This window comes from Fringilla coelebs (assembly GCF_963513975.1).
Source record: "Fringilla coelebs genome assembly, chromosome: 19".
Lineage (NCBI taxonomy): Eukaryota > Metazoa > Chordata > Aves > Passeriformes > Fringillidae > Fringilla > Fringilla coelebs.
Window position 1 is genome coordinate 13,463,601 of NC_140045.1, and position 25,052 is coordinate 13,488,652.

Below are 25,052 nucleotides of genomic sequence, written 5' to 3' on the forward strand. Positions count from 1 at the left end.
AGCGTTACCGGGGAGCGGTACCGGGGCCTGGCACCAGGGAGTGGCACCGGGAGCGGCACCGCCCAGGTGCCGCCCCCGAGACGCGGCCCCGCCCCTCGTGTGACGACAGCGCCCCGCCCCCGCCGGCTCTTGCATCACGCGCCGGCCTCGCCCCCCAGTCCCCGGATGAGGCGGCCCCGGCGGGCGCGCGCGGCGGCGGCTGTGACAGGGGATGCGCTCCGGTGAGCGGCGGGGCCGGGGCCGGCGCGGGGCTCTCCCGGTGGCTCCAGCGAGCCGGGCCCGGCGCGGCGGGCGGGGGGCGCGGGGCGGGCGGGGAAAGGGCCGGGGGTGCTGCGGGCCCCGCTCCGCGCCGCGATTGGCTGGAAATTGACAACGGGGCAGGGCCCGCCCCCGAGCCGCGCCATTGGCTGCGGGCGCGGCGCCGCCGCCTCCCATTGGCCGCGGGCGGTGTCAGTCGCGGCGCGGCCCCGCTCGGCCGCCGCCCTGGCCGGTCCCCCCGCCGGGAGCGCGCCGGGAGCGGGGCCGGCCCGGCCGCGCCGGGACCCGGAGCTCGGAGCTGCCCCGGGCCCCGCCCGCCGCTCGGCCGGCTGCGTTCCCCCGCGTGGGCGTTTTCCCGTCACTGGCAGCGGGCTGGACTCGTGGTTTGCCTCTGTTCTCGCAAAATCCCCGATCGATCACATGCGCAGGGCGCAGCGTCTTTTTTAGGAAGAATTTCCTGCCGGAATTGGTGCTTGGATGCTGGAGGGGGCAGGGAGGTGGCGGTGGAGTCATCCCCCCCGGGGTGCTCAGGGACAGGCCGGTGGCGCTCGGTGCCGGCTGGGTGACACGGCTGTCTGCTCCCAGGCACGACGCACAGGTCCCTTCCTGTCATTCCGCGGTCCCCGCTGGGTGTTTGTCCGTCATTCCGTCAGGAATTCCGCGAGGGTTTCTCTCCGGGGTTGTTATCCACCCCGAGAGCCCCGTGTGCTGTGTCTGAACGTGCCCTCCCGGGTGATGAGCGTGACCCGAATTGCAGCAGACGTGCTGGAAGGATGCGCTGGGAGGAGAGCAGCGACATCCCCGAGCCAGCCCCGCTCTCCCACCGGCACGGGGCCCCGCTCTCCCACCGGCACGGGGCCCCGCGCTCCCACCCATATCCCTGTCCATCCCGGGAGCAGAGCCCTGTTCTCCCACCGGCACATCCCTGTCCATCCCGGGGAGCAGAGCCCTGTTCTCCCCCCGGCACATCCCTGTCCTTTCCAGGAGCAGAGCCCTGTTCTCCCCCTGGCACATCCCTGTCCATCCCGGGGAGCAGAGCCCTGTTCTCCCCCTGGCACATCCCTGTCCTTCCCGGGGAGCAGAGCTGAGCTCCCACGGGCACATCCCTGTCCTTCCCGGAGGAGCACAGCTCTGCTCTCCCACCCACAGCCTGCTCTGTGCTGGGAGTGACTCAGGGCTTCTCTCTTCCCCCTGCCTTGACTTGCTCACAAGTGCAGGGCTTTGAATGCCTGTGGCATTTGTTGCCTGAGAGGTGGTTAAATGCAAGAAACTGCTGTAGAAGAGTTCCCTGGATACTTCAGATAATTTTTTTTCTTCCTTTACATTTTTTTCTAACCCCCCCCCAAGAAACAATTCCTTGTTGAGGAATGAATTGTTCCTGCTGAGAGCTGGTGGCCTTTCCAAGGTCAGTGTTTTGTTAGAGGTATCAGTAACTGTAAGAGGAAGAAGCTGTCCCAAGGCAGAAAAGAGTCTGGGAAGCTTTTAGATATTTTGGAAGGGGCTGCCCAGGGAGGTGGTCGAGTCCCCATCCATCCCTGGAGGTGTTCATGGAGCTCCTGGATGTGGCACTCGGTGTTCTGCTCTGGTGGACAAGGTGGTGATTAGTCAGAGGTTGACTTGATGATCTCAGAGGTCTTTTCCAACCTCAATGATTCTGTGCTTCTATATTTATTTATTTAAATGTCAGTTTGATGTGTGTGCAGTGTGACTGCACAGACAGGCTGGTTGATGGTTAGCTGTGTCTGCACAGGATGTGGCAGAGGTGGATCTGGGGTAGATGGTGTGTGGATCTGGGATAGATGGTTTGTGGATCTGGGATAGATGGTGTGTGGATCTGGGATAGATGGTGTTAGGTCTGCTCTGGAGGAGATCCCCTGTCCCGTTTCCTGGCTGGGCTGTGCATTTCTGTATTGTTTTATATGTGAAGGCAGAGCCCTGGTGAGAAGGTTTAATAATTTAATTAAACTCGTCACTGGGAGTCCCAGAAGTGAAGGAGGAGTTCAGAGGCACTGTTTGTCTTCCTCTTCAGGGGGAAACCCTCCTTTTTTTCCCCTTGACTCTTTGGAGTTTGCAGGTACGTAAGGTAATTCCTCATTTGGTGGAGAAGGACAGAGAGGAGAAAGGAAAATAAGAAAGTGGAGAGAAAGCACGAGACTGATGATGTCTGTGACCTTGGTGTCACAAGGAATCCTGTCTCTGGAGATGCTGCTGGCAGCAGGCTGCCAAGAAGTACAGCAACAAAGCACAGTTTATGCCCTCAGTCCATTACATTGGTTTTTTGAGGTGCCAGGAAAGTCAGACTGCAGAAAGGAAGTGGTGTTTTTGCAGCCCTTGATGTCTGTGACACCGCAAACACTATCAAGATAAATTGGGGAGTGAGCTCACAAGCTGCCTGCACTGCTGGGCTGCCCTGACCCCAGGCAAAGCCAGGCCCATCAGAGCAGATTTTTCATGATGTGCTTGTGTCCCTCCAGGGCTCTTCTGTCCTCACAGCTCAGTGGAAGGTTGTGGTGGTTCCTTCTCCTGATCAACATAGAGTTTGGGGGGGGGGGTTACTTTTAATATTCTGTCAATATTCTGTTTACTTTTCTGTTTAATATTCTGTTCAGAGTCCCTCTCTGCTGGGAGCTGGCCTGGGATCCATTTTGGTGGGTATTTTTCAAATTCATTTTACCCCATCCCCCAGCACTGGTAGAACTTCAGAGCTGTGAAAGCAACAGAATTCAGTCCTTTTGGCAGAAATGCTGCTGAGTGCTTTGCCCTTGGAATTCCTTGGGCACTGTGTGGTGTCCAGAAGCACGTCACCCTCTGGCCACCACCCTCCCAGGAGGTGTTGTCATCCTGGTTTGGGTTCTGGGGTGACAGGCAGGCCCAGGGGCCCTGGAGCTGTCCCTGGTGCAGGCTGTGTGTGCCACAGCCTCCCAGGTAAGCCAGTGCTGCTGCCAGGGGTGCCCTGGCACTCCTCAAGGCTTGCTCTGGAAGCAGCAGAGCTGTGGAGGTGGAGGTGGCTGGATGGTCTGCAGAGGGGTTCGGGTCCTGGCAGCCCGTGCCAGCTGCCAGCCTGCTGTGGGTGAGAGCTCCTGTGCCCACCTCGCCTCACCAGCCTGCCCAGGAGGGAGCACAGACCCAGGCAGGGACGAGCAAATCCTTTCCACAGGCTGCATCTCCTCCTCAGTTTGCTGTTTGCTCCTGTCTGTGTGGATTCATCCCTCTGGAGTCCCTGGGTACAGAGCTGGGAGCAAATTGTCCTCGCCGCGCTCAGGCCGGGGTGTTGTGGGATGTGCACATCTCCAGGAGCCTTTCCTGCCCCTCTGCAGGTGCTGAACCTGCAGCAGGAGCCCCAAGCTCTCCTTTTTTAGTCACTTCACTGGGGTTACTTGGGAAGGAGCAGAGGTCAAATGTCTGAAACTTGCCGTGTTTATGAAAGCAATAAATGTTTGTAATAGAAAATTCTGATACTTTTGGTAGTCGTAGGTTGATTTCTGAGAAGAGGCTTTTTGCATCAGTGCCTTTCTTCTGGTTTCAAGGCTTCTAACCCAGTGCTGGCTCACTCTTCAAGGGTTTTCCTGTGACTGGATATCAAATATTCACCAGACAGATGAGTCCTGGCCATGTGGTGCAGAGCAGACATGTTATATTTGATTAATGAGGCTGTTGAGATAACAAGGCTTTGCTGTGTGGCGCTTGGTTTATCTTAAAGGCTCTTCTGAATTTGGCACCAAGTTCTGCAGGTAGGATTGGTTATCTCCTGCCTCCTGTGCTGCCCAAATTGGAAATGCAGGATTTATTGTTGCAGCAGAGCGAGGAGCGTTGTGCTGACGCTGTGCTCGCCGACTTTCTTCTCTTCCTGAGAGATCCCGTGCCGCTGTTGTAAGAGAGAAGGAGGCATTTGTTGTGGTTCACTCGAGAACATTCAGTTCAGAAATAGAACTGCAGGGGAAGGTTCACTTCCCAGAGGTTCAGTTTCATCCCAGCCGTGGATGCAGGCACACATCCAAGCGCCGATGGAAATCCGCCGGCTCCCGTTCCAGCACGGGCAGAACAAGCCCAAATTGATTGGTGAAATCTGACCTGTGCCTTCTGCTTGTTTGTTTTCCATCTTCGAATAAGACCTTGCAGGTTTGCTCTGAGTTTTGGCTGAAGGGCTCGGGTTACCTTGCTGTGAGTCCTGGTTGGGTTTGCGGGGAGAAAATCAAGAGCTTCGGGAGCTGGAGGTTACCTGTTGGCCCTCGTGGTCTGAGAAGGTGAAGAATGATGGAAACAAGATTTCTTCTGCTTTTCTGCCCATGAATCAGCAAAAAGGGGGAAGAGGAAGAGGAGCTGGCTGTGGACAGTCCTTCCTGCTGTGCGTGGCAGCTCTGGATGGTGCCAGCGCTCGGTGACGGCGTCATTGCCTCCAAGAGGGGGGGACTGGCAGCCAGCAGGCACTTGGACACTTTGTGATAGCCAGAGTGGGTTGTTATCTCCAGAGCTGAAGGCCACATGTGAGCTTGGCAGAACTTCTAGATCAAGTCCTATTTGGGCTGTTTAATTCCAAAGGTCAGTGGACATTTGTGGTGCCTTGAAGGGAGGGGGGATCAGCCAAGCGTGGCTGGGGGAGTTCAGCCCTGTGGTTGGTCCTGTTTGAGTGGCCTTGCTTGGCTTCTGCTTAAATTTTCATGTTTGGTGTCTGAAAATCTTGGGCAAATGGGGTTGTGAGGAAGAAAGCAGAAAAATGTGCAGAAAAACGACCTGTTCATGAAGATCAAATAATATTCTTTCTCTTTCTATGGCAGTATTTATGAGCTGGTTTTAAATGGGAGAGTGTGAGGCAATTAGAGTCAGGAGGAATTCTTTCTGCAGCCACTTGAGATGCTGCAGGTACATCTGGGGTGAATTGCAGTGCTCAAAGTCATCCCTGCCGTGACGTGTGAGGGACTGAGTGACTTTGAGAGCAGGGAGGAGTGGATTCCCCTCTGCGGGAAGGGGTGGGTCCCAGCTGAGAGTCGTGTTGGGTTTCAGGATGAGTGTTTTGGTCTTAGATTTCATCCCAAGCTTCGCTGCAGTCACATGGAGAGCCTGGGAAGCTTGTTTAAGTTACTGTGTTACACTTCAAGCTGTGTTTGTGCTTTCATGGCTTAGCTGGAAGGTGGCTCCAGAGAGGTTTGGGCTTGGCCTTGAATGCAAGATTGCTTAAATTATTTGGAAAATCCTGTCTGCGTGTTAGTTTGGTTATTTCTGGTGCATTCTTGAGCCTCTGGCTCTCGTGATACCCACAGGATACTGCTCCTCTAGTTTTAAGGATGCTTTCGAGGTGGGAAAACAGATTTGTCCTGTACAAACCCCTCTGGATTTAGACAAGTTCTTGACCTCCACACTGTGTTTTTTTAGAGTCATTGCAGCGTGGAGAAGTTCTTTCCTTTTCACAGTGCAGACTTGCTGGGTCCTGCTGACTTTGTCGGGGGGGCTTGAAAGGAGCCCCGGTGTTTTGAAGGTAGTTCTTGTCTGGGAGCAGCTTTGGAGCTGGAGCTGTGCCCACGGAGCTGTGTTTTCCCAGGGCACCGTGTGAATGCTAAGCTGTGTTGGAATGAATTTGAGGGGGCAGCAGCATAAGCCTGCTCTCATTTTCCCTGGAAGACGCCGCTGCATTGTCTTGTCTGCTCCCTGAAAGCCTCAGTGTTGTTTGTCAAAGGCTGGATTCTGCGAGTGCCACGTATGCAAAGAAGCCCTGAATAGGAAGGACTGGCCGTGCTGGTTCTCAGCTCCTGACAGAATTCCCAGGGCCAGGACAACAGGCAGCAGGCTGAGGCAAAGCACTTTTTGTTAAACTCTTGGTATTCCGTGGGCATCTGCTCTCCCACACATGGGATGTGTGGAGTTGTCTGGCTGCGTTCTGGTAACTCCTGGGATTTGCTCTCAGCTTGCACAATCCGTGTTTCTGTGGATCATCCCGAGGGGATGTGCAGAGGTTGGCAGAGTGAAGGATTTTCCCATGGCCACGTGTGTGCTGGGAGCAGGTCTGGAAGTGTCAGCATCCCCCAGCTCCCAGGTTGATATTTTGCACCGTGTTTGCAGGGTGGCTGTGTGCTCTAATCCCTTTGTCCTGCCCCTCGTGGGAATACAAAAAGCAGGATAAAATAGAAATAAAATAATAAAGAATACAAAAAGCAGGATGTGGGTGCTGGTGTTGGCATCTGCAGCAGGGATTCATGCAGAGCAGTCAGCAGATCCCAAATCCCTGCTGGTGGCATTAGGGATGGTGGGACACACGGAGCAGGGGCAGTCATGACCCACCACTGCCTTCACCAAGCAGGATGAGAGAGTTGGGGAAGGTCTGGCTGGGTTGGGAAGGAAGAATTCCTGCCCAGAATCCCTGGCTGGGCTGAATCTCCTCCCTCCAGCGTGTGGAAGGAGAAGGTGCTGGACACGGAGTGGGGGGCGAACACACCTCCTGTGCTTGGGAGCCCCAGGAGCCCCTCCTGGTCTTGCACAGGCTGCTGTGCTTGCAGGGATCCCTCAGATGTTGATTTCCAAGGGTGTGCCCCGTGTGAGCAGACAGGAAGGAGTCTTGTGCCTTATCTCAGCTACTTCTAGGAAATGATGTAAGACACTTGCTTGTGCGAGCTTTTTTCTAGCCACATCCTGAATTTTACTGACAGCCAGCTTGGCTGCTCACCTTTTGAGCCCAGCTCCTCCTGAGCTGTGGGAGCTGAGCCTGTGTTGTGCTTTATCTGCTTTATTCTGGGGTGAATGTGCTCTCTGCTGAGCCTCTCTGCTTGCCGCTCAGGGAAAGGTTGGAGGGATTTGTGGAAGGCTTGGATCAGTGCTTGGGTCATAGGCTTGGATCAGGCTTGGATCACAGCAGTGCCCTGTCCTGGCAGTGGGAATCACTGCCCAGGAGCTGCTGGGCACACCTGAGCTGTGCCAGGTGTCTGCTCCAAGTGCCCAGGAGCTGCTGGGCACACCTGAGCTGTGCCAGGCGTGTGCTCCATGCTCCCAGCATGGAACTGCAGCAGCTGGGGCAGAAATACTGAGCTCCACATCCACAGCTTCTGCAGAGGGCTTGGGATCTGTCCCTGTGGGGTGACTGAGCTGCCTTGGTAACGGCTGATGCAAGTGCTCCCAAAGAAAACCCCGTCTGAAATTGGTGCTGGGAACGGCTCCACAGGCACTTCTCGTTTTCTCAGCGCAGGAGAGGAAGCCCCATCCCTTCTCCTGAGCCAAGACATATTTGCTTGTGCAGTGAAATAAAGCCAGTGTGAGATTGGAGGTGGTTTTGAGGTGCTTGGCACTCTGTGGATCAGTTTGCTCGTGGCTTGTGGCAGCTGCAGGCTCAGCTGGAGAGCCAGTGTGCCACTTCTGCCTGCTGTGCTTGGCCTGGCTGCCCTCTGATGAAAGCAGGGGATTGTTCTGGCCCACTTTGAGGTGTCACAAATGTGGGTCACTGAGATACAGAACACATCAGTGTGACAATTTTAGCCTGAGGGGACGGGGCTGGCTGGGAAGGGATGGCTGTTACAGTCAGGACTTTTAGGTCAGCTCTCCTGATCAATGGGCTTGGTGCAGGCGTTGCTCACAGCCTCTGCTTGGAGCTTGGGTTCACCCCATTCTCTTTAGGGGTGGTGAGGACAGAATTTGAGGCATGGCTTTGTGAGGAGAAAAAAAAAATGCCCCAAAGAGCTGTGGGATTGCCTGGGGAGGCTCAGCAATGGTGCATCCCCTGGCTGGGCATTCTCCTGCTCCTGCTCTGCGTTTTATCTCCTTCATCACCTCTGAGACCTGGCCTGTGCTGAGGCCTCTGATGCATCCCCTAGATCACATGAAGCCATAAAACCACACCAAGGGTATGCTGGGTTTGTTTCTTGTGCTGGCTGATAGCTTGGGCAGGTCCAGGAGTGCAGGATCCTCGTGGAGAGGGGATCTCAGTGCCTTGGTGTGGAAGCTTCTCTGCACACTGCTCTGTGAGGTGACCATGTCATTTCTGGGACAGGCTGATCTTCCTGTGGCTGGCCGAGGCAGCAGGACTACGTGGGTGATTCCTGGTACCTGCATGTGGCACAAGCAGGAATTAGCCAAAGTTGAGTTTTGATGAGCACACAGAGCTGTTTGTGCTCACCTCACCTGGAGTGCTCATCCTCCTCCTCTGCTCCAAAAGCAGCCTCAGTGCAGTCCCTGTGTGGTGGCAGGAGGCAAAATCTCTTCAGAGCATTGAATGAGGTGGAAACTGATAGCTGTAAATTGGAGTGTGTCACCAGCTGTGGGCCTGAGAGGGCTTGTGGCACCTCTGGAGTTTTGGTGGCAGCTGCAAAATACAACCAGAAGTTCTGCTCTCATTCCAGGCTGCTGCACAAGCCCTTGCAGAGGCTGGGTAGAGTCCTGGGGCAGGTCTGAGTGCTGGATGAGCCCTGGCAGGGACTCCTGGCATCCTGGCTGTGGTGCCAGTCCTGGTGCCTGGAAAGCCCAGGGCTGAGCAGAGGTTTTGGGATGGTCTGCCCAGGTTTGTCCTGAGTGTATCCCTGTGCTTGTGTCCTGCAGGTCGTGTTGATCATGGACAGTGAAGAAATCCCTACTTTTTCGAGTCCAAAGGAGGAAACTGCCTATTGGAAGGAGCTTTCCTTGAAGTACAAGCAAAGGTATTGTGGATTTGCAAGCTGAATTTGGTTCTTAATGACCAGGATTTGGATCTTAATGATGGCTGTTTAATCTGTTCCTCTGCAAGGCCACACCAGGATGGTTATTAGATACTTCAGAGAAAACCTGTGAGAAGAGAATTCTCTGGAAAGGATTTCCAGCGTTAAAATTTCCATCTCTGTGGGAGCTGAGTGTTTCCTGCCCAGTGTCACCATGCCAAGAACTGCAGGCTATGTTTTGAGCATGTTTGAGCAAGAGCAGAGCCTTTCTGTGATCATGTGCACCTTTGTGTAATTAAAGTGCTGCCTTGAGTGGTATCTTGATGTTTTATCATAAGAAGGCGCCTTTGGGCTCGCCTTGTATCGTTCCAGTTCCCTCAAGCTTCTTGCAGTGGAGTTACTGGTATGAAAAGTGCCTGCTTTGGTGTCTGCTGCGCTTCATTCCAGTGTTCCATGGCTCCTGCTCCTGCTGTGCCCGTGGTTTGCATCTCTCAGGGGACACAGGGCTGTGGCACCAAAAGTGCCAGGAGAAGCTGCAGCTGCTCTCTGCAGCAGTGCTGTGCATCTGGGGGGATTGGGGTGGGCTGAGGTTTATTTGGGTTAAATCCCTCTCAAGCCCAAAGAGCCCAAGGTCTAGGTGGCTTTTTTTGTTTGGTCTGGGGATTTTTGGGAGGGAGGTGTTGGGAATGTGGAGGGGCCTGTCTGTGTGGAGAACCCCGAGCTGTTCTTGTGGGTCAGAAATTCCATCTGAGGCACCACTGGAAGTGTTGTTGGCCACAGCCTCAGTGGTTTGCTCTGCTGCTCGCTCAGGGCTCAGCTATTACGTGTGGTAAAGATGCAAATTTAATAAGCAAAGTATGTGGAGTGGCTACTTCTGGTATTTATTAAATGAGGAAGGCATGTCCTGCCCTCCTGACTCTGCACGATTTTTACAAACTTTAATTTTCCAGCTAGGGCAGAGGTGCAGAAACTGTTGCTCTCTCTTCAGCTGCTGACCAAAATCTGGTTAAATGTTTGCTTAATTCATTGTCTGTTCCATAAAGTCTGCCAGCAGTGGAAGCTAATGGAGCACAAAGTGCTTCTCAGGCTCCCTTGAATCCTGGAAATGGCTTTGATTCCACACAGGCATTCAAGGTGGCTGCTGGGTTTGATGTAAGAGAATTCATTTCCCTCAATAGCTTAGCCTAATGCAATTTCTCTATTTTCCCATTTTTCTTTTTCCCCTTAGAGGCCTATGGATGACACTTAAGTGCTTTAAAACTCGTGTTTTTCAGCTTTTTCTTTGAGAGGAGCTGCAGGTTTTGTTGTAACTCGGGAGCTGCTGGCTTTCCCACTGATGCAATCCTCTCCTTGCAGCTTCCAGGAGGCTCGTGAAGAGCTGGCTGAGTTCCAGGAGGGAAGCAGGGAATTAGAAGCTGAGTTGGAGGCACAGCTAGTGCAAGCTGAGCAGAGGAACAGAGATTTGCAAGCAGATAACCAAAGACTGAAATATGAAGTGGAGACATTAAAGGTAGGTTTTCTGTGTGCCAGTGCTGCTTTTCCTTTCAGCTGCATCTTGGATTGTGAATCGTCTGGGACGCTCTTGGGCACTGAATATCCAGATGAAAAAGGAGTTGTCTGGTTAAGATCCACACTGAAGCATGGCATGTACCCCAAATAAGGCCAGGGACGCTTCTGGCAGAATTTCTCTTGTTCACGTCATGAAACTCAGTCCTGGAGCCTGTGCTGCTCTGCATTCCCTGGCTGTGCCAGGGACAGCTTTATTTGCTCCACAGGAGCAGCAGCTCAGCAACAGGCACAGCACAGGGGGTTGGCAGGCCACTGCCTTGTCACCTGTCTTTGCAAACCAGCCTCGGTGCCCTCAGGGCCCCTTGGCTTCATGAGACCCCCAGGAAAGCAGAACTTGGGTGATTTGTGCACATCTCCCAGGGAGCCCCCACGTGGACTCACAGCTGTGTCTGTGGAGCCAGGGATTGCTGAAGGGGCTGCATGTGCACAGGGGCTCTCAGCTGATGCCTCTGTGCTAACAAGTGTGCTCTTGTGCTCTTGGAAAAGCCTCATTTGGGGCAGTCTTGGCTGGTTCAGTGAAGGCAGAGGTTGGAGATTCTCTCGGTGGAAGGACGGTTGGTGGGATGGCTTCGTGTCTCCAGTCCCAGCTGTACTTGCAGGGTCAGGGTGTGTTTTATCAGCTCAGGAGTTTCTCCATAGGCCCTCAGAGGGTTTGGGGCAGTGAGTTCTTCTGTGGGCCTGCAGCTTTTGTGACAGATTTCAGTGGCCATTTCTGCCACTGCCACATCAGAATTTCTGCAGGCGGGGTGGGCGCTGTCAGGGCAGAGGCACGGAGGGGAGGCTGTGCCCTTGGATCTCTCCCTGCCCTCCTGGAGCAGCTGGCAGTGCAGCTGAGGGGAGCAGATGCAGGGCTGCATCCCTGAGAGGCAGCTGTGCCATTCTGCTCTGTGGCCAGCTCTGAGGCTCACAGCCTGCTCCTTCTCCCTCTCCAGTTTCTGCTCTGAATTACCAGCGCTCCCAAACCAGCATTCTGCACACAGAGTGACACTTTTTGTCCCCTTTTCGTGCTGATGGCTTGGCCAGTGCCAGCAGCTGATGTTTATCTCCCTGTCCTTTGTTTCAGGAGAAACTGGAGCACCAGTATGCCCAGAGTTACAAGCAGGTGTCGTTGTTGGAGGATGACCTGAGCCAGACAAGGGCCATCAAAGACCAGCTGCACAAATACGTGAGGGAGCTGGAGCAGGCCAACGACGACCTGGAACGTGCCAAGAGGTGAAGGCTGCAAACCCCCTCTTCCCTTCAAGTTTGCACCACAAAGATCTCCTCTTTGCTACTCAGCTCGAGCATTGCATTGTCCCTTAAAGCAAAAGCAATAATCAGAAAAACCCCAAACACCCCAGTACTTTGGGTTCTTTGAGCAGTGCAGCTGCCCCTCCCTTGCCATCAGCTGGTTGCTGCTGCAGCAGGAGGGGCAGTGGGGTTCGTGCTCCTGTGAGGAGCAAGCCCAGAGCCAGCCTGGCCCCTGCCCTGGTGCCAGCTGATGACATTTGTGGTGCTGCTGCCTCAGAGCCCCTTTGAAGGCAGAGTCTCCTGCTTTCCATAGTCCTGGTAAATCAGCCAGGCCAGAGGAGTGTCCTGGTGCCTCGCAGAGCAGCTGCAGGGAGCGGTCCTGCCCTTTCCCAGTGCTGCAGTGAGCAGGCTGCTGCTGGCAACAGCCAGTTTGGGAGGAGGTCATGCTTCCCTTGTGCTGAGTGGGAATCCTGCCACTGATTCAGGGAGAGCAGGAATGAGCCTCTGGCCATCTGGAGAAAAGGTCTGAGAGCTGAGCCCTGTTTGCACGAGGCTCTTTAAGCTCCTGACTAACTTTTAGCGCTGGTTTTGGGAGGAATTGGGTCTGAGGCAATGCCCACCTGGCTGGGTGTGCCTTGCAGAGCTGAGAGCCAGGCCCCACCTGGGCTGGGCACTGATCAATGCTCAGCTTGGGAGCGTGGCTGGGGAGAAGGAGCTCTGGGCTGGCCTTCCCCACATCCTTGGTACCTCTCTGAGAGCCAGATGCTGTCGTGTTCTCCTCATCCTTTTCTCCTGTTTCTTTGATTGCTCCTGTCTAAGAAGCATTTCCTTGGCTTTCAGATGCTTACCTTGAGCACAGCCCTGCTAACATTTTCCTTCTGTTATGCTCCTGAATAAGCTTTTATGCTGGCTGGGCTGAAGAACATAATATTCTGGATTTTGTTTCTAGGGCAACAATAGTTTCATTGGAAGACTTTGAACAAAGGCTGAACCAAGCTATTGAGAGAAATGCATTTTTAGAAAGTGAACTGGATGACAAGGAGTCATTGCTGGTCTCTGTACAGAGATTAAAGGATGAGGCAAGAGGTATGGCTGGTCTGGTTGGTTCTGGCTCCTGGTGCAGGGTTGGGTTGCTAAAAGAGATGTGCAGCAAGCAAAGCTCATGTTTCTAGAAAGCCTCACATGATGGGACTTGAACTGCATGCTTTAGGTTTTACTAACAGGGTGTTCTTTGTATGTCCAGTGTAGGCAAAAAGAAAAATGGCCTCGTTTAGGGCAGAATTCATAATAGATGAATTCAGGATTTTTAACACAAAATACTCTGTTCCACAGATGTAAGAGAATTGGGGAAGTTGCTTCAGAAGTTCCTCTTGCTGTGGGTTTACAGGAAGGGAAAGCACAGGAAATGACAGGGAAATACAGGATAAATGATCAAGTAACTCTTAGAAAATCTCTCTCCTGTGTTCCTTCTAAGCCCCTTGAGAATTGCCTTAAATGTATGATTTAAGATGTTCTGGTACAGGCTGTGTTCAGACCTGTGGGAGATGTTTGGATGGTGTCTGGGATGAGAGCAGGAGGGGGGGATTCCCCAGTGGGTTTCACATTGAGGATGCTGGGGAAGGAAGCATTTTTACTGGTGCTATAAACTGATTTCTCAGACCGTGGAGGTGATCACTGTGCCAGCCAATAATGGCCTTAGAGGTTGGTGGTTTGCAACTTTGTTCCCTAAATGAAGCTTTCTAAAGTATTTCCTCATTTAAGGCCTGGGGTTCAGTGTAAGAGCACACCTGACAGCAGGCTGGCATTTTTTGTTGTTGTGCTCCTTTATGAACCTTTTTGAAGCAAGTTTGTGCCCCAGAAATCGAGAGCTGTATTGGAAATTGGGATTGTGAAATAAACATGAAGAAAGGAATTTTCTGAGAGAGTGAATGTATTGTAAAAATACATTCCATAAAACTGGAAAAACCAGCAAAACACAGGGGACAGTTTTCTAGAACACTGGAACAATCAGCAAAACAGACGTCTTGTTTCTTAGATGAGTCACTTGGACATTTTTAGCATTTGTGAGTTATTCCCCCTGGCAGCAAGCAGGAGCAGTAGCCTCTAAAAGAACTGGTACTGTCCAACTCCAGTCTGACATTTCTGATGGAACAGCCTCAGATCCTCTTCTGGGGGCCCAGACAGATTCCCACTTCAGCTCTGCTGTTTTACCTAAAATCAGCTCTAAATATTTGTTCCAGCTTAAAAGCTGTGATGTGCAGGTAGTTTGCTTTTGTACCAGACTGAGGAATAAGGAGTAAGAGGTCTGTGAAAATGAAGCTGCTCTGCCCAAAAAGGAACAACTCCCTTGGAATGTTTGCTTGCATCTTTCTGAGGAGTTGAGAGATCCATTGCTGGGCTGTGCTGGGTGTTCCTTGTAGCAAAGAGCTGTGGAAAGGAGGGGATAAGCTGCACTCTGGGGAGGAGGTGAGCATAAAGCCAGGCTTTTCTAAGGCCCAGTCCTTTGGACTGCCCTCCAGTCTGCCCTGTTACCTGTCAGGGCATCAAGGAGCTGGGTGCAACCTTTGGCTTGAGTGGATCATGAACTGGGAGGAGAATGCAGGGAATGGGAAGCACGGGAACAGGTCACTGCTCTGCTCTCCCAAGCTGGCTTTGAGCAGGAGCTGGGCTCAGCTGCAGCAGCAGCAGCTCCTCTTTGTGTCCAGTGCAATTCTGGAGCTCACACTGCAAAGGGGGAGAAATCCTGAGGCAAATCAGCTGCCAGGGACAGGAGCTGTGTGGGGCAGGCAGGGCTGTGTGCTCTGGGACAGTGGGGTGGGACAATGGGACAGTGGGGTGGGACAATGGAGTGGGACAATGGGACAGTGGGGTGGAGCAATGGGATAATGGGGTTGGACAATGGAATAATGGGGTGGGATAATGGAATAATGGGGTGGGACAATGGGACAGTGGGGTGGGACAATGGAATAATGGGGTGGGACAATGGAATAATGGGGTGGGACTATGGGACAGTGGGGTGGGACAATGGGACAGTGGGGTGGGACAATGGAGTGGGACAATGGGACAGTGGGGTGGGACAATGAAATAATGGGATGGGACAATGGAGTGGGACAATGGGACAGTGGGGTGGAGCAATGGGATAATGGGGTGGGACAATGGGACAGTGGGGTGGGACAATGGAATAATGGCGTGGGACAATGGAATAATGGGGTGGGACAATGGGACAGTGGGGTGGAGCAATGGGATAATGGGGTGGGACAATGGGACAGTGGGGTGGGACAATGAAATAATGGGGTGGGACAATGGGACAGTGGGGTGGAGCAATGGGACAGTGGGGTGGGACAATGGAATAATGGGGTGGGATAATGGAATAATGGGGTGGGACAATGGGACAGTGGGGTGGGACAATGGAATAATGGGGTGGGACTATGGGACAGTGGGGTGGGACAGTGGGGTGGGGTAATGGAACAGTGGAATGGGACAATGGGGTGGGACAATGGAATAATGGGATGGGATAATGGGACAATGGGGTGGGACAATGGGACAGTGGGGCTGCTCTGAGGGGTGTCCCCACTCCTGCAGGAAGCAGCAGCAGGCACTAACCCAGGATTGGTGGGAAGTGTGTGCTGCACCCCTCCCAAATGAACAGAGGGAGCGTTTGTGAGAGAATCAGTCACTAAGGTGGGATTTTGTGGGGTTTTTTCCTTCCCTCACCCCTCAGACCTGCGGCAGGAGCTGGCTGTGAGGGAAAGGCAGCAGGAGGTGACCCGGAAATCAGCACCCAGCTCCCCCACTCTGGACTGTGAGAAGATGGATTCAGCTGTCCAGGCCTCCCTCTCCTTGCCAGCTACACCCGTTGGAAAAGGATCAGAAAATAGTTTTCCTTCCCCAAAAGGTACCATCCATGGGAATGGGGTCTGGTTGTGCTCGTTAAGGTGGGTGGGGCGTGGATCTCACACACTTCCAGGTGTGTGTTGATCCCAGGGCAGCTGCAGTGCATTTCAGCAGTAATTAGCAGTGCCTTTGGGGCAGGCAGGGGTTTGCACTCTGCACTGGGGCCCTGAAGATACTCGGGAATGCAGGGACTGATGATTCTGCTCCCATGTGCAGCAGCAGTGGTGGGTGGGCCTGGGCAGGAATTTGGAGTCTCTGTCAGCACAGTGACTTGCCAGTTTGCTGTGTGGGGCAGTGGGATCTCAGTGCAGCCCCTTTGCCCAGGCTCTGGGCAGTCACAGGGATTAACAGAGGCTGTTGCAGAGGAGGAGGGGGGCTGCAGAGGCAGCTCTGGCTGCTGAGATGGATTGCAGTCAGTAGCCTTGCAGATGGAGAGGGCATGAACTCTGCTGGGGGGGCTGATGGCAGCCAGGGCAGGAATGAAGCTTTATCATTCTCCCTGCCAGTGATCCTGCAGTTACTGTGGGTGATTGTATGAAATGTCTGCAGCAAGGCTGTAGATATGTTTGGGGTTTGTTTTTAATGTAGAAGATGATTTATTTAAATTTTTGAAAAACCTGAGCTGTGGAGGAGTGAAGTAATGAGAGGTGTCTGTGTTTGCAGCTATACCAAATGGGTTTGGAACCAGCCCACTCACTCCTTCAGCTCGAATATCTGCGCTCAACATCGTGGGAGATCTGCTACGCAAAGTGGGGGTGAGTGCTCCCTCTGCCTCTCCCTGGGGCTCCTGTCCCTGTGCTCCCTCCCAGCACAGCCTGGGCCCCTGCTGGCTGCATTCTGGAGCTGCCAAATCATCCACCTTCACTGCTTAGGAGTTGGTAATGCTTTATTTTTTAAATTTATTTTGATTTTTAAAGCCTGATCCTATGGTTCTGAATCCAGTTTGGGATGACAAATTTCATATTTGCAATAGAAATTTTTCAGGTGCTGGGTTAGACACTGCCAGCTTGTTCTTACCTTAACTGGGCCTGCAGCTTCCTCTGCCTGGGCTGCAGGGCTGGAGCGCAGGCCCTGGGTGAGCAGGAGCTGGGATCTCCCTGCCAGGGTGGGACAGCTCCTCTCCCACAGAGATCTGCCACAGATACTGAAAGAAAAACCAGCCTGGAAACCTTTGGTAAGAAAGCGAGAAAATAAATGAGGAGAAAGCCAACTGCTCCCATCTGTGGCTGCTGGGGAAGTGAAATGCATGAGCCTTTAAAGGGATTACCCTGTCAGCAGAGAACTGCTCTAAACATCTGTGCAGGGCTGCTCAGGACCCAGGCTCTCCCCCTGGAAGAAGAAAGGACTCCTGAGCTGCCAGGAGCTTCTCTGAGCCGTGGAGGTTGGGGTGTGAGTGGAGCTCAGGGCAGCTGTGCTGGCTCTGCCCTGGCTCTGCCCTGTGCTGAGCCTGCCAGGGGCTGCCCTGCAGACATTGTTTGAGCAGGGCTGGATGTGAGAAATGCCCTGGCTGCTCCCCTTGGAGCCCAGGGCTGCTTTGAAAGGGCAGCAGGACAGCTGGGGGTTAGCAGTGACACGTTTCACAGGGGATCATTGTGAGCAAGAGTCTGCAGGGGATTTGGGGAGCTTAGTGCCAATCCCTGTGATTACTCTGCCAGGACAGGAAATGCCAAATAAGCAGGCTGCTCTCCCAGCCTGCCCTGAGCCACGCTGGCCCTGGACAGGGCTCTGCCTCAGGCACTGCTCTGCAGCACTTAGAGGCTGCTCAGCTCTTTGGGGCTTGGCTGTGCCCATCCCAAGCCTTGCTCTCCCTGTCTCTGCAGCGGGTTTCCCCTCTGCCTTCCTGCCTGCAGCTGAGACAGGGCTCAGGTGGCACTGCCTGTGGCCAGGGGACAGTCTGTGACACCCAGAGCTGCCTGCATGGTCCATCACCCCTCACTGAACCTCCAGGGGTTCCTGGGAGCATGCACAGGGCTCACTCACCCGTGGCAGCGTGTCAGTGCCCTCTCAGTGGGATATTCTGTGCAGAGCAGGACCAAAGCCCACATTGGGGGAGGTGAATTTCAGTCCCCAGTGCAGGAGGTGAATTTCAGTCCCCAGTGCAGGCATTTGCAGTGTTCTGAGGGCTGTAATGAGTGAGCACTTCCTGCTGCACCACGGGGATCTGATAAGGTGGATGTTCAGCCTCTGGTGGGGGCAGAAAGGGCAGGTGATGCTCTGCACTAAAGGAGAGAATCAGGATGTTGCTCCTCCTTCCAGGAGTCACTGGCACTTTACATGGGGGGAAAAAGAACCTCACCAGGCCTGCTTGGAAGGGTGGCAGTGAAGCTTTAGAAATAGACTTTATTTTGCCAGCCAAGATTTAGAGAGACATTCCAGGAGGCATTGTCCTGGTGAAAAAAATGACTTTCCACGTGCTCAGTCCCTCTCAAAGCTTGAGGATTCTGCTTTAGGCTCTCAGTGTTCTGATCAGCTCAAGGCAGCTGCTGGAGCAAGAAGTTTGGGTAACCTCTGCTAGGATTTGGCTTCCTTGTCTTGGGTAATTATTGCAGAGTTCATCTGTTCTCGAATCTGAGCCCTCGTGGAGCTGAGTAATGTCTGGCAGTCTGCATCAGCATCTGTGTGTTTCCTTTGTGCTGGGCTGACAGGAAATGACGGCTTTGTTCCCGTTTTTTGCCAAGGGTGATCACACTGCAGTCCTGATGGGGCAACCTGGGGCTCACCAGCAGCAAAACACCTCCTCTCCGTGCTATCACTTCTTTAACACTATTCTTCCCTCCCTTTTCACAGGCCTTAGAATCCAAATTAGCTGCTTGCAGGAATTTTGCAAAGGACCAGGCATCACGGAAATCCTACATTTCAGGGAACGTCAGCAGCGCCGTGCTGGGCAGCAACGGCACCAAGTACCCACACCCAGGGCACACGTCCTTCTTTGACAAGGGGTGAGTCAGGCACTGTGTGCCCTGTCCCTCTTTGGCAGGGGGGAGTCAGGCACTGTGTGCCCTGTCCCTCTTTGGCAGGGGGGAGTCAGGCACTGTGTGCCCTGTCCTTCTTTGACAAGGGGTGAGTCAGGCACTGTGTGCCCTCGGGGGCCTTTGGGGCACTGCTCCTGGCCCCTCCTTAGCCCCCACAGCTCTCCTGTACGAGGAACAGCTCGTGGAGCAAGGGCTGCAGGGGTTCTGTGCAGCAGAGGGAAAAGCAGCTGTGGGGCTGGCAGTGCCAGGCCTGCCCCATCTCTGGTGGCTGTACCGACCCCAGGCAGTGAGCAATGGGTGCTCTGAGAGCATCTGCCCCATCTCCTGGTCACTGTACTGACCTCAGGCAGTGAGGAATGGGCCCTCTGAGAGGATCTGCCCCATCTCTGGTGGCTGTACAACCCCAGGCAGTGAGGAATGGGCGCTCTGAGGGCATCTGCCTCATCTCTGGTGGCTGTACAACCCCAGGCAGTGAGGAATGGGCACTCTGAGAGCATCTGCCCCATCTCTGGTGGCTGTACAACCCCAGGCAGTGAGGAATGGGCACTCTGAGAGCATCTGCCCCATCTCTGGTGGCTGTACCGACCCCAGGCAGTGAGGAATGGCCCCTCTGAGGGCATCTGCCTCATCTCTGGTGGCTGTACAACCCCAGGCTGTGAGCAATGGGCATCTCAGGGGCAGAGGAGGGGGTGCCCAGGCTGCTGCTGTGCTCTGGGGAAGTGCAGAACCACAGCTGGAGATTCCCTGGAAGGGCAAGGGCAGGCAGGGGTGTTCCCTGGAAGGAGGGAGGGAGGGAGGGAGTGCTGGTGCTCACACCCGCTCTGGGAGGGAAGGGATGAACAGGGATGAACTGCTGCGGGTGGATTGTGGCTCCTCCCTGCTGTCAGCCAGCCTGGGAGCAGGGATTGCTGTCCCGGTGTGTGCCGTGCTCAGAGCTCCCTCTGGGATGCTGGCAGTGCTTCTGCAGGAGGGATTCCCCAGCTCCCGCTGCTCAGGGCTCTGGGGTGTAGGGAGATGGAAAGCACAGAGCTCTCCAGGGGTGCTGAGGGCAAACAGCCTCCCTGCTCCCTGCGTGTTACACCTCAGTGCAGTTCAGTGCTGATACTCAGCACTTCCTCAGTGCTACATTTATTTCAGAGAATGAAACCAGCTGGTTCCATCCTGAGAGCAGCCAGCTGAGCTCCCCACATCCATCCTCGGTGGGGCTGTGTGGGGAGCAGGGCAAGCTGCACCTTCCAGACTGGCTCTGGGAGCTCCTGGAGCCACTGGTGACTGCAGCTTTTGGAAGGGAAGGATTCAGAGCCCTGAAATCATGCACAGCTGAGCCTTTTGGGCTGTGTGAGGGGCAGGGCTGGGCTGTGCCTCCCCAGCAGCGCTCTGCAGGGAGCAGGGAGGTGCTGGGAGGGATTAGGGCAGCTCTGGGCAGGCAGCACGGCTATATCGAGGTGTGCTGGGACAATAAGCTGATTGCTCTCTGCGCTGGGGGTCACGGTTAATTATGCAGATTGTCATCACGTCCTTGGCAGGGCTGGCTGCCTGGAGGGAGGGGAAGGCTGGGAGAGCCTGGAAGGAAATGCTGCAGCAGAGCTGGGGGTGGGAGTGGACAGGAGCAGGGCTGGGAGGGGTTCGTGTGCTTATCTGCAAGGGGCTAGAGATGCTGCACGGTGCCACTGTCCTGTCCTCGTCCCCTCAGCCCCTGGGCTGCTCCCAGGCTGTCCCTTGAGGCACTCTGTGCCCAGCAGGGGCTGGCAGTGCCCATGATGTGCTCCTGGGCTGCTGAGGAAAGCCTGGCTTGGCCCTGGCAGCTGGACTGGGGGAGTAACTCTGAGCCAGGTGTGAGTGCAGTCCTGTTCCAAATGTGAGTGTAACCCTGATTCAGGTGTGAGTGCAGTCCTGTTCCAAATGTGAGACTAGCTCTGAGCCAGGTGTGAGTGTAACCCTGCTCCAGGTGTGACCCTGAGCCAGGTGTGAGTGTAACCCTGCTCCAGGTGTGACCCTGCTCCAGCTGTGAGTGTAACTCTGCTCCAGCTGTGAGTGTAACCCTGCTCCAGGTGTGACCCCGAGCCAGGTGTGAGTGCAGTCCTGTTCCAAATGTGAGAGTAGCTCTGAGCCAGGTGTGAGAGTAGCCCTGACCCAGGTGTGAGTGTAACCCTGCTCCAGGTGTGACCCTGAGCCAGGTGTGTGTAACCCTGCTCCAGGTGTGACCCTGAGCCAGGTGTGTGTAACCCTGCTCCAGGTGTGACCCTGCTCCAGCTGTGAGTGCAGCCCCAATCCAGGTTTGACCCTGAGCCAGGTGTGAGTGTAACCCTGCTCCAGGTGTGACCCTGAGCCAGGTGTGTGTAACCCTGCTCCAGGTGTGACCCTGCTCCAGCTGTGAGTGTAACCCTGCTCCAGGTGTGACCCTGCTCCAGCTGTGAGTGTAGCCCTGCTCCAGGTGTGACCCTGCTCCAGCTGTGAGTGCAGCCCTGCTCCAGGTGTGACCCTGCTCCAGCTGTGAGTGCAGCCCTGCAGCCCAGACTGCAGTCACTGCCCCAGGAGCAGCTGGTGGCTGAGTGCTGGGTTGGGCAGAGAGAACTCAGCCACGCCATTACAGCTCTGTTTGCTTTCCTCCTGCTGCCATTTCTCTGAAATATTTGAGGTGTCTCCAGCTCTTGTCAAGCCCCTGCTTTAGGAGAGGCCTGGAGCGCAGCAGGGCTTGCACCAAAGCTTGGCTGGGGGAGTCAGGGTTACCTGCTGGTTAAAATCTCAGCAGTGGCAGCTGTAAGATCAGTTTCCTGCAGACTTGTCCCTTCAGGAACATGCAGGTTCTGTCCAGGTGCCAGGCAATGGCAGAACAGCCTCTGAGGATGGTCCTCAGGATGGATACTTGTATCTTGCTGTTGTAATTATTGTTAATTGGTCGTTAGTGTCAGTCCAGTTTTGTCCAGGAAGCAGAACTGCTCTGGGCTCTGCAGGGCCCTGGCCCTGGCAGCCAGCCTGGGGTGCCTGTTCCCCTCCCTGCAGCCCTGGCCGCCCGTGTCCTCACAGCTGGTGTTTGTTCCTGGCTGTTCTTGGGACCCCCTTGGGCTCTGTTTTTATGAAGGAGCTGAAGTTTAACGTGAGAAGTGCCTGTGCTCACACCCAGCAGCCAGAGGTGTCTGCACTGGGACCCCAGCCCTGACCAGAACACCAGGCTGGGAAAGCTGGGGATTTTCCAGTCCTGACCCACTGGGAGGCTTTCCTGGGAGAGGGGAGCTCTGTGTGCCTCAGGTGCAGTGTCTGTAGGTGCAGTGTGTGTGCTCTGTGTGTGCCTCAGGTGCAGTGTCTGTGCTGTGTGTGTGGCTCAGGTGCAGTGTCTGTAGGTGCAGTGTCTGTGCTGTGCTGTGTGTGTGCCTCAGGTGCAGTGTGTGTGCTGTGTGTGTGCCTCAGGTGCAGTGTCTGTAGGTGCAGTGTCTGTGCTGTGTGTGTGCCTCAGGTGCAGTGTCTGTGCTCTGTGTGTGCCTCAGGTGCAGTGTCTGTGCTGTGTGTGTGGCTCAGGTGCAGTGTCTGTGCTGTGTGTGTGCCTCAGGTGCAGTGTCTGTGCTGTGTGTGTGCCTCAGGTGCAGTGTCTGTGCTGTGTGTGTGCCTCAGGTGCAGTGTCTGTGCTGTGCTCTGTGTGCCTCAGGTGCAGTGTCTGTGCTGTGTGTGTGCCTCAGGTGCAGTGTCTGTGCTGTGCTCTGTGTGCCTCAGGTGCAGTGTCTGTGCTGTGTGTGTGCCTCAGGTGCAGTGTCTGTGCTGTGTGTGTGCCTCAGGTGCAGTGTCTGTGCTGTGTGTGTGTCTCAGGTGCAGTGTCTGTGCTGTGTGTGGCTCAGGTGCAGTGTCTGTAGGTGCAGTGTCTGTAGGTGCAGTGTCTGTGCTCTGTGTGTGCCTCAGGTGCAGTGTCTGTGCTGTGTGTGTCTCAGGTGCAGTGTCTGTGCTCTGTGTGCCTCAGGTGCAGTGTCTGTGCTCTGTGTGCCTCAGGTGCAGTGTCTGTGCTCTGTGTGCCTCAGGTGCAGTGTCTGTAGGTTCAGTGTCTCAGGTGCAGTGTCTGTGCTGTGTGTGTGTGCCTCAGGTGCAGTGTCTGTGTTCTGTGTGTGCCTCAGCTGCAGTGTCTGTAGGTGCAGTGTCTGTAGGTGCAGTGTCTGTGCTGTGCTGCCCACGCAGAGCAGCCTCACTCTGCAGAGCTTTGCTGAGCCTTGGTCGGACACCTTTGCTTGGCCCCAGCTGCTGTGTGCCCAGGAATGTCATTTTTGTGTGCATAAACTGTCCCTTTCTCTCCACTAGGCGTGAGAAGGTCATATTCCCCACCTTGGTCATGGGTAAATGAATTCATTTGCACTGGTTGGCTGCATGTGGTGTAACCTGGGGCTCTGCTAACTGCACGAGGTAGTTGGTAGTGCCACACTAATGGGCCCTGATCAAAGCCTGAGTGCCATTGCTCTTTCTCCTGACTTGAAATAAACCTCTCTGCTGCTGTGACCTGTTGCAAACATAAGCCTGAGTGCTGCTTGCTTTGTTTAATTCTGTGTAATATTCTGTTTAATACCTCTGTGAGTGCATGTTTCTGATGGAACTGGTCACAGCAGGGGTGCAGGGGAAGTGTGGCTTCATGGCTGGAGTTCATGTGGAAGGTTTGCCCTCTGCTTGGGGTTTTCCTGCAGCATTTGGTGGTTCTTGACCTCTGACGTGCAGTGGCGTGGTTGTGGCTGACAGGAAAGCCAACAAGGGCACAGGGAGATGGCCAGGGCTGGAGCGGGGAGGGGACAGTGTGAGTTGGGACAGCAGTGTCCCTGCTCTGTGTCACTGTCCCTGCCCAGCACAGCTGGGGCAGCTGGAAGCCCCTGGGGCAGTTGCAGAGCTCCAGGTGTGCTTTAGCAGCTCCATTTCCCCTTCAGGCCAGGCTGGTCAGTCCAGGAAAATCTTCCATCCAGGATTTGTTGGATACTTAGAGCTGAGGGAGTCTTGGGCATGAGGTGCTAAGTACAAAATACAGCTTGAAATGCAGATTAATGAGTCCAAATTAGTAATCAGGGCAGAGAGTGGTTGGTTGGCCATGGCACTGCAGGGACAGGCAGCCAGAAACAGCCTTGAGGAGGCAGTGCAGGGACGTTTCCAGCAGGGAATGCTGCTCCTGGCTGGCAGGAGCTCTCGGGAGCTGTGGAAAAGCTGCTGGACCCACAGGCTCCGGTGCCAGCCCTGGGAAGGGAAGGGAAGGGAAGGCAGGAGCTGCACGGGGATGCTGGGGAAGGGGAGCCTCTGCATGCTGGGCTTCAGCACCAGGAGCCTCCCCTGCAGCCTGGTGGGGACTGGGGGGCACAGAGCCAGCTCTGCTGGGCTGGGACACTGCTGAGAGTGTCCGTGTGTCTGTCTGTGTGTGTGTGTCTGTCTGTGTGTCCCCTCCTGGGCACGGGACCCGGGGCTGTGCCTTGGCTTTGGCACAGGGCACTGTGTGCCAGGTGGGGATGTCCCCAGGGCTGCCCTGACCCTGCACAGCCCCTGGTGAGCCCCAGCAGGCTCAGGCTCTGTGGCCACTCGTCCCCCTGGGCCAGGCAGGCCGTGCCAGCTCCAGCCCTGGCGAGGGCACTGAGCACATCCTCCGGCTGGAGGAGGGAGGGGAGCAGGGTCGGGGCTGCAGTGCCCGTGCTGGCTGCTGCTCCCCTAACGGGCTGTCTCTTGTCCCCAGGGCGGTGAACGGCTTTGACCAAGGGCCCCCCGGCCTGGGGGGCTCCCGCCCGTCCTCGGCGCCGGGAATGCTCCCCCTGAACGTATGAGCCCCCGGGGCTTGGACTTGGATGCTTTTCTCAGCCCACCTCGAGAAGAACTGCTCCTGATTCCTCCCCATTCCCACCCCGCTGGAACATGGCCCTGAGAGGAGCCCCCGAGCCCACGGCCCCCATGTCCTGTCAATACAGTTTGTTTTCTGCTGTTGCTGTAGTGGACGTTCTCTGCCCTGGCCCCACGAGCTGCTGCCCTCTGCTGTGCTTGGGGACACCGTGTCCTGCTGTGGTGGGGACACCGAGTCCTGCTCTGCCCGTGGGACAGCCCAGCCTGTCCCCTGGGCTTTCCCTCTCCTCTCACTTAGGTCTGACAGAGCCTTCTCCCCTCCTCTGCCAGGCTCCCCTGCCAGACCCTGCAGCTGCTGCTCTCAGACCTCGTGGAAGTGCCCTGGGGTGGCCAGTGGTGGCCCTGGGGCCATTGGCACTTGGCAGCCAGCCCCAGGTCCTGTCTCAGGGGCAGCTGCACCCGGGGCAGTCAGAGCAGGGCTGGGTGAGCAGCTCCAGCCTGGCCAGGCCGGGTCCATCCCCACTGGACAGCTGGACACACACACAGAGCCAGGTTTGTGACCATCCCAGCCCCCAGCTGGGCCTGGCATGGCTGAGCTGTTCTCCCTGGGGCACCCTGCAGCAGGGTGGGCAGTGCTGCGGCCAGGGGCCGTGCCCTCAGGTGTCCCCAGGGCAGGGCTGTGCCCTCAGGTGTCCCCAGGGCTGCCCCACAGCTCCCTGGCCCTGCTGGACTCGGCCTC

The 25,052-nt window shown here is 55.3% G+C and overlaps 1 protein-coding gene across 3 annotated transcripts; it reads left to right on the top strand.

Annotated features, from left to right (window-relative positions):
- The first annotated feature begins 95 nt into the window (after nucleotides 1–95).
- NDEL1 (nudE neurodevelopment protein 1 like 1) lies at nucleotides 96–24,457 on the top strand. 3 transcript variants are annotated; one of them, XM_084218600.1, is made up of 10 exons: nucleotides 96–221; nucleotides 8,773–8,870; nucleotides 10,224–10,377; nucleotides 11,500–11,648; nucleotides 12,616–12,752; nucleotides 15,388–15,561; nucleotides 16,224–16,315; nucleotides 18,348–18,499; nucleotides 22,814–22,848; nucleotides 24,213–24,457. In XM_084218600.1, exons 2-10 carry the CDS (start codon nucleotides 8,785–8,787, stop codon nucleotides 24,218–24,220), a joined length of 987 nt encoding a protein of 328 aa, XP_084074726.1. In that variant the 5' UTR covers nucleotides 96–221; nucleotides 8,773–8,784; the 3' UTR covers nucleotides 24,221–24,457. The 3 variants fall into 3 exon arrangements, with proteins under 3 accessions (XP_084074726.1, XP_084074724.1, XP_084074725.1); XM_084218598.1 differs by lacking the exon at nucleotides 22,814–22,848; XM_084218599.1 differs by lacking the exons at nucleotides 96–221; nucleotides 22,814–22,848 and adding an exon at nucleotides 4,185–4,797.
- The last annotated feature ends 595 nt before the right edge of the window (nucleotides 24,458–25,052 follow it).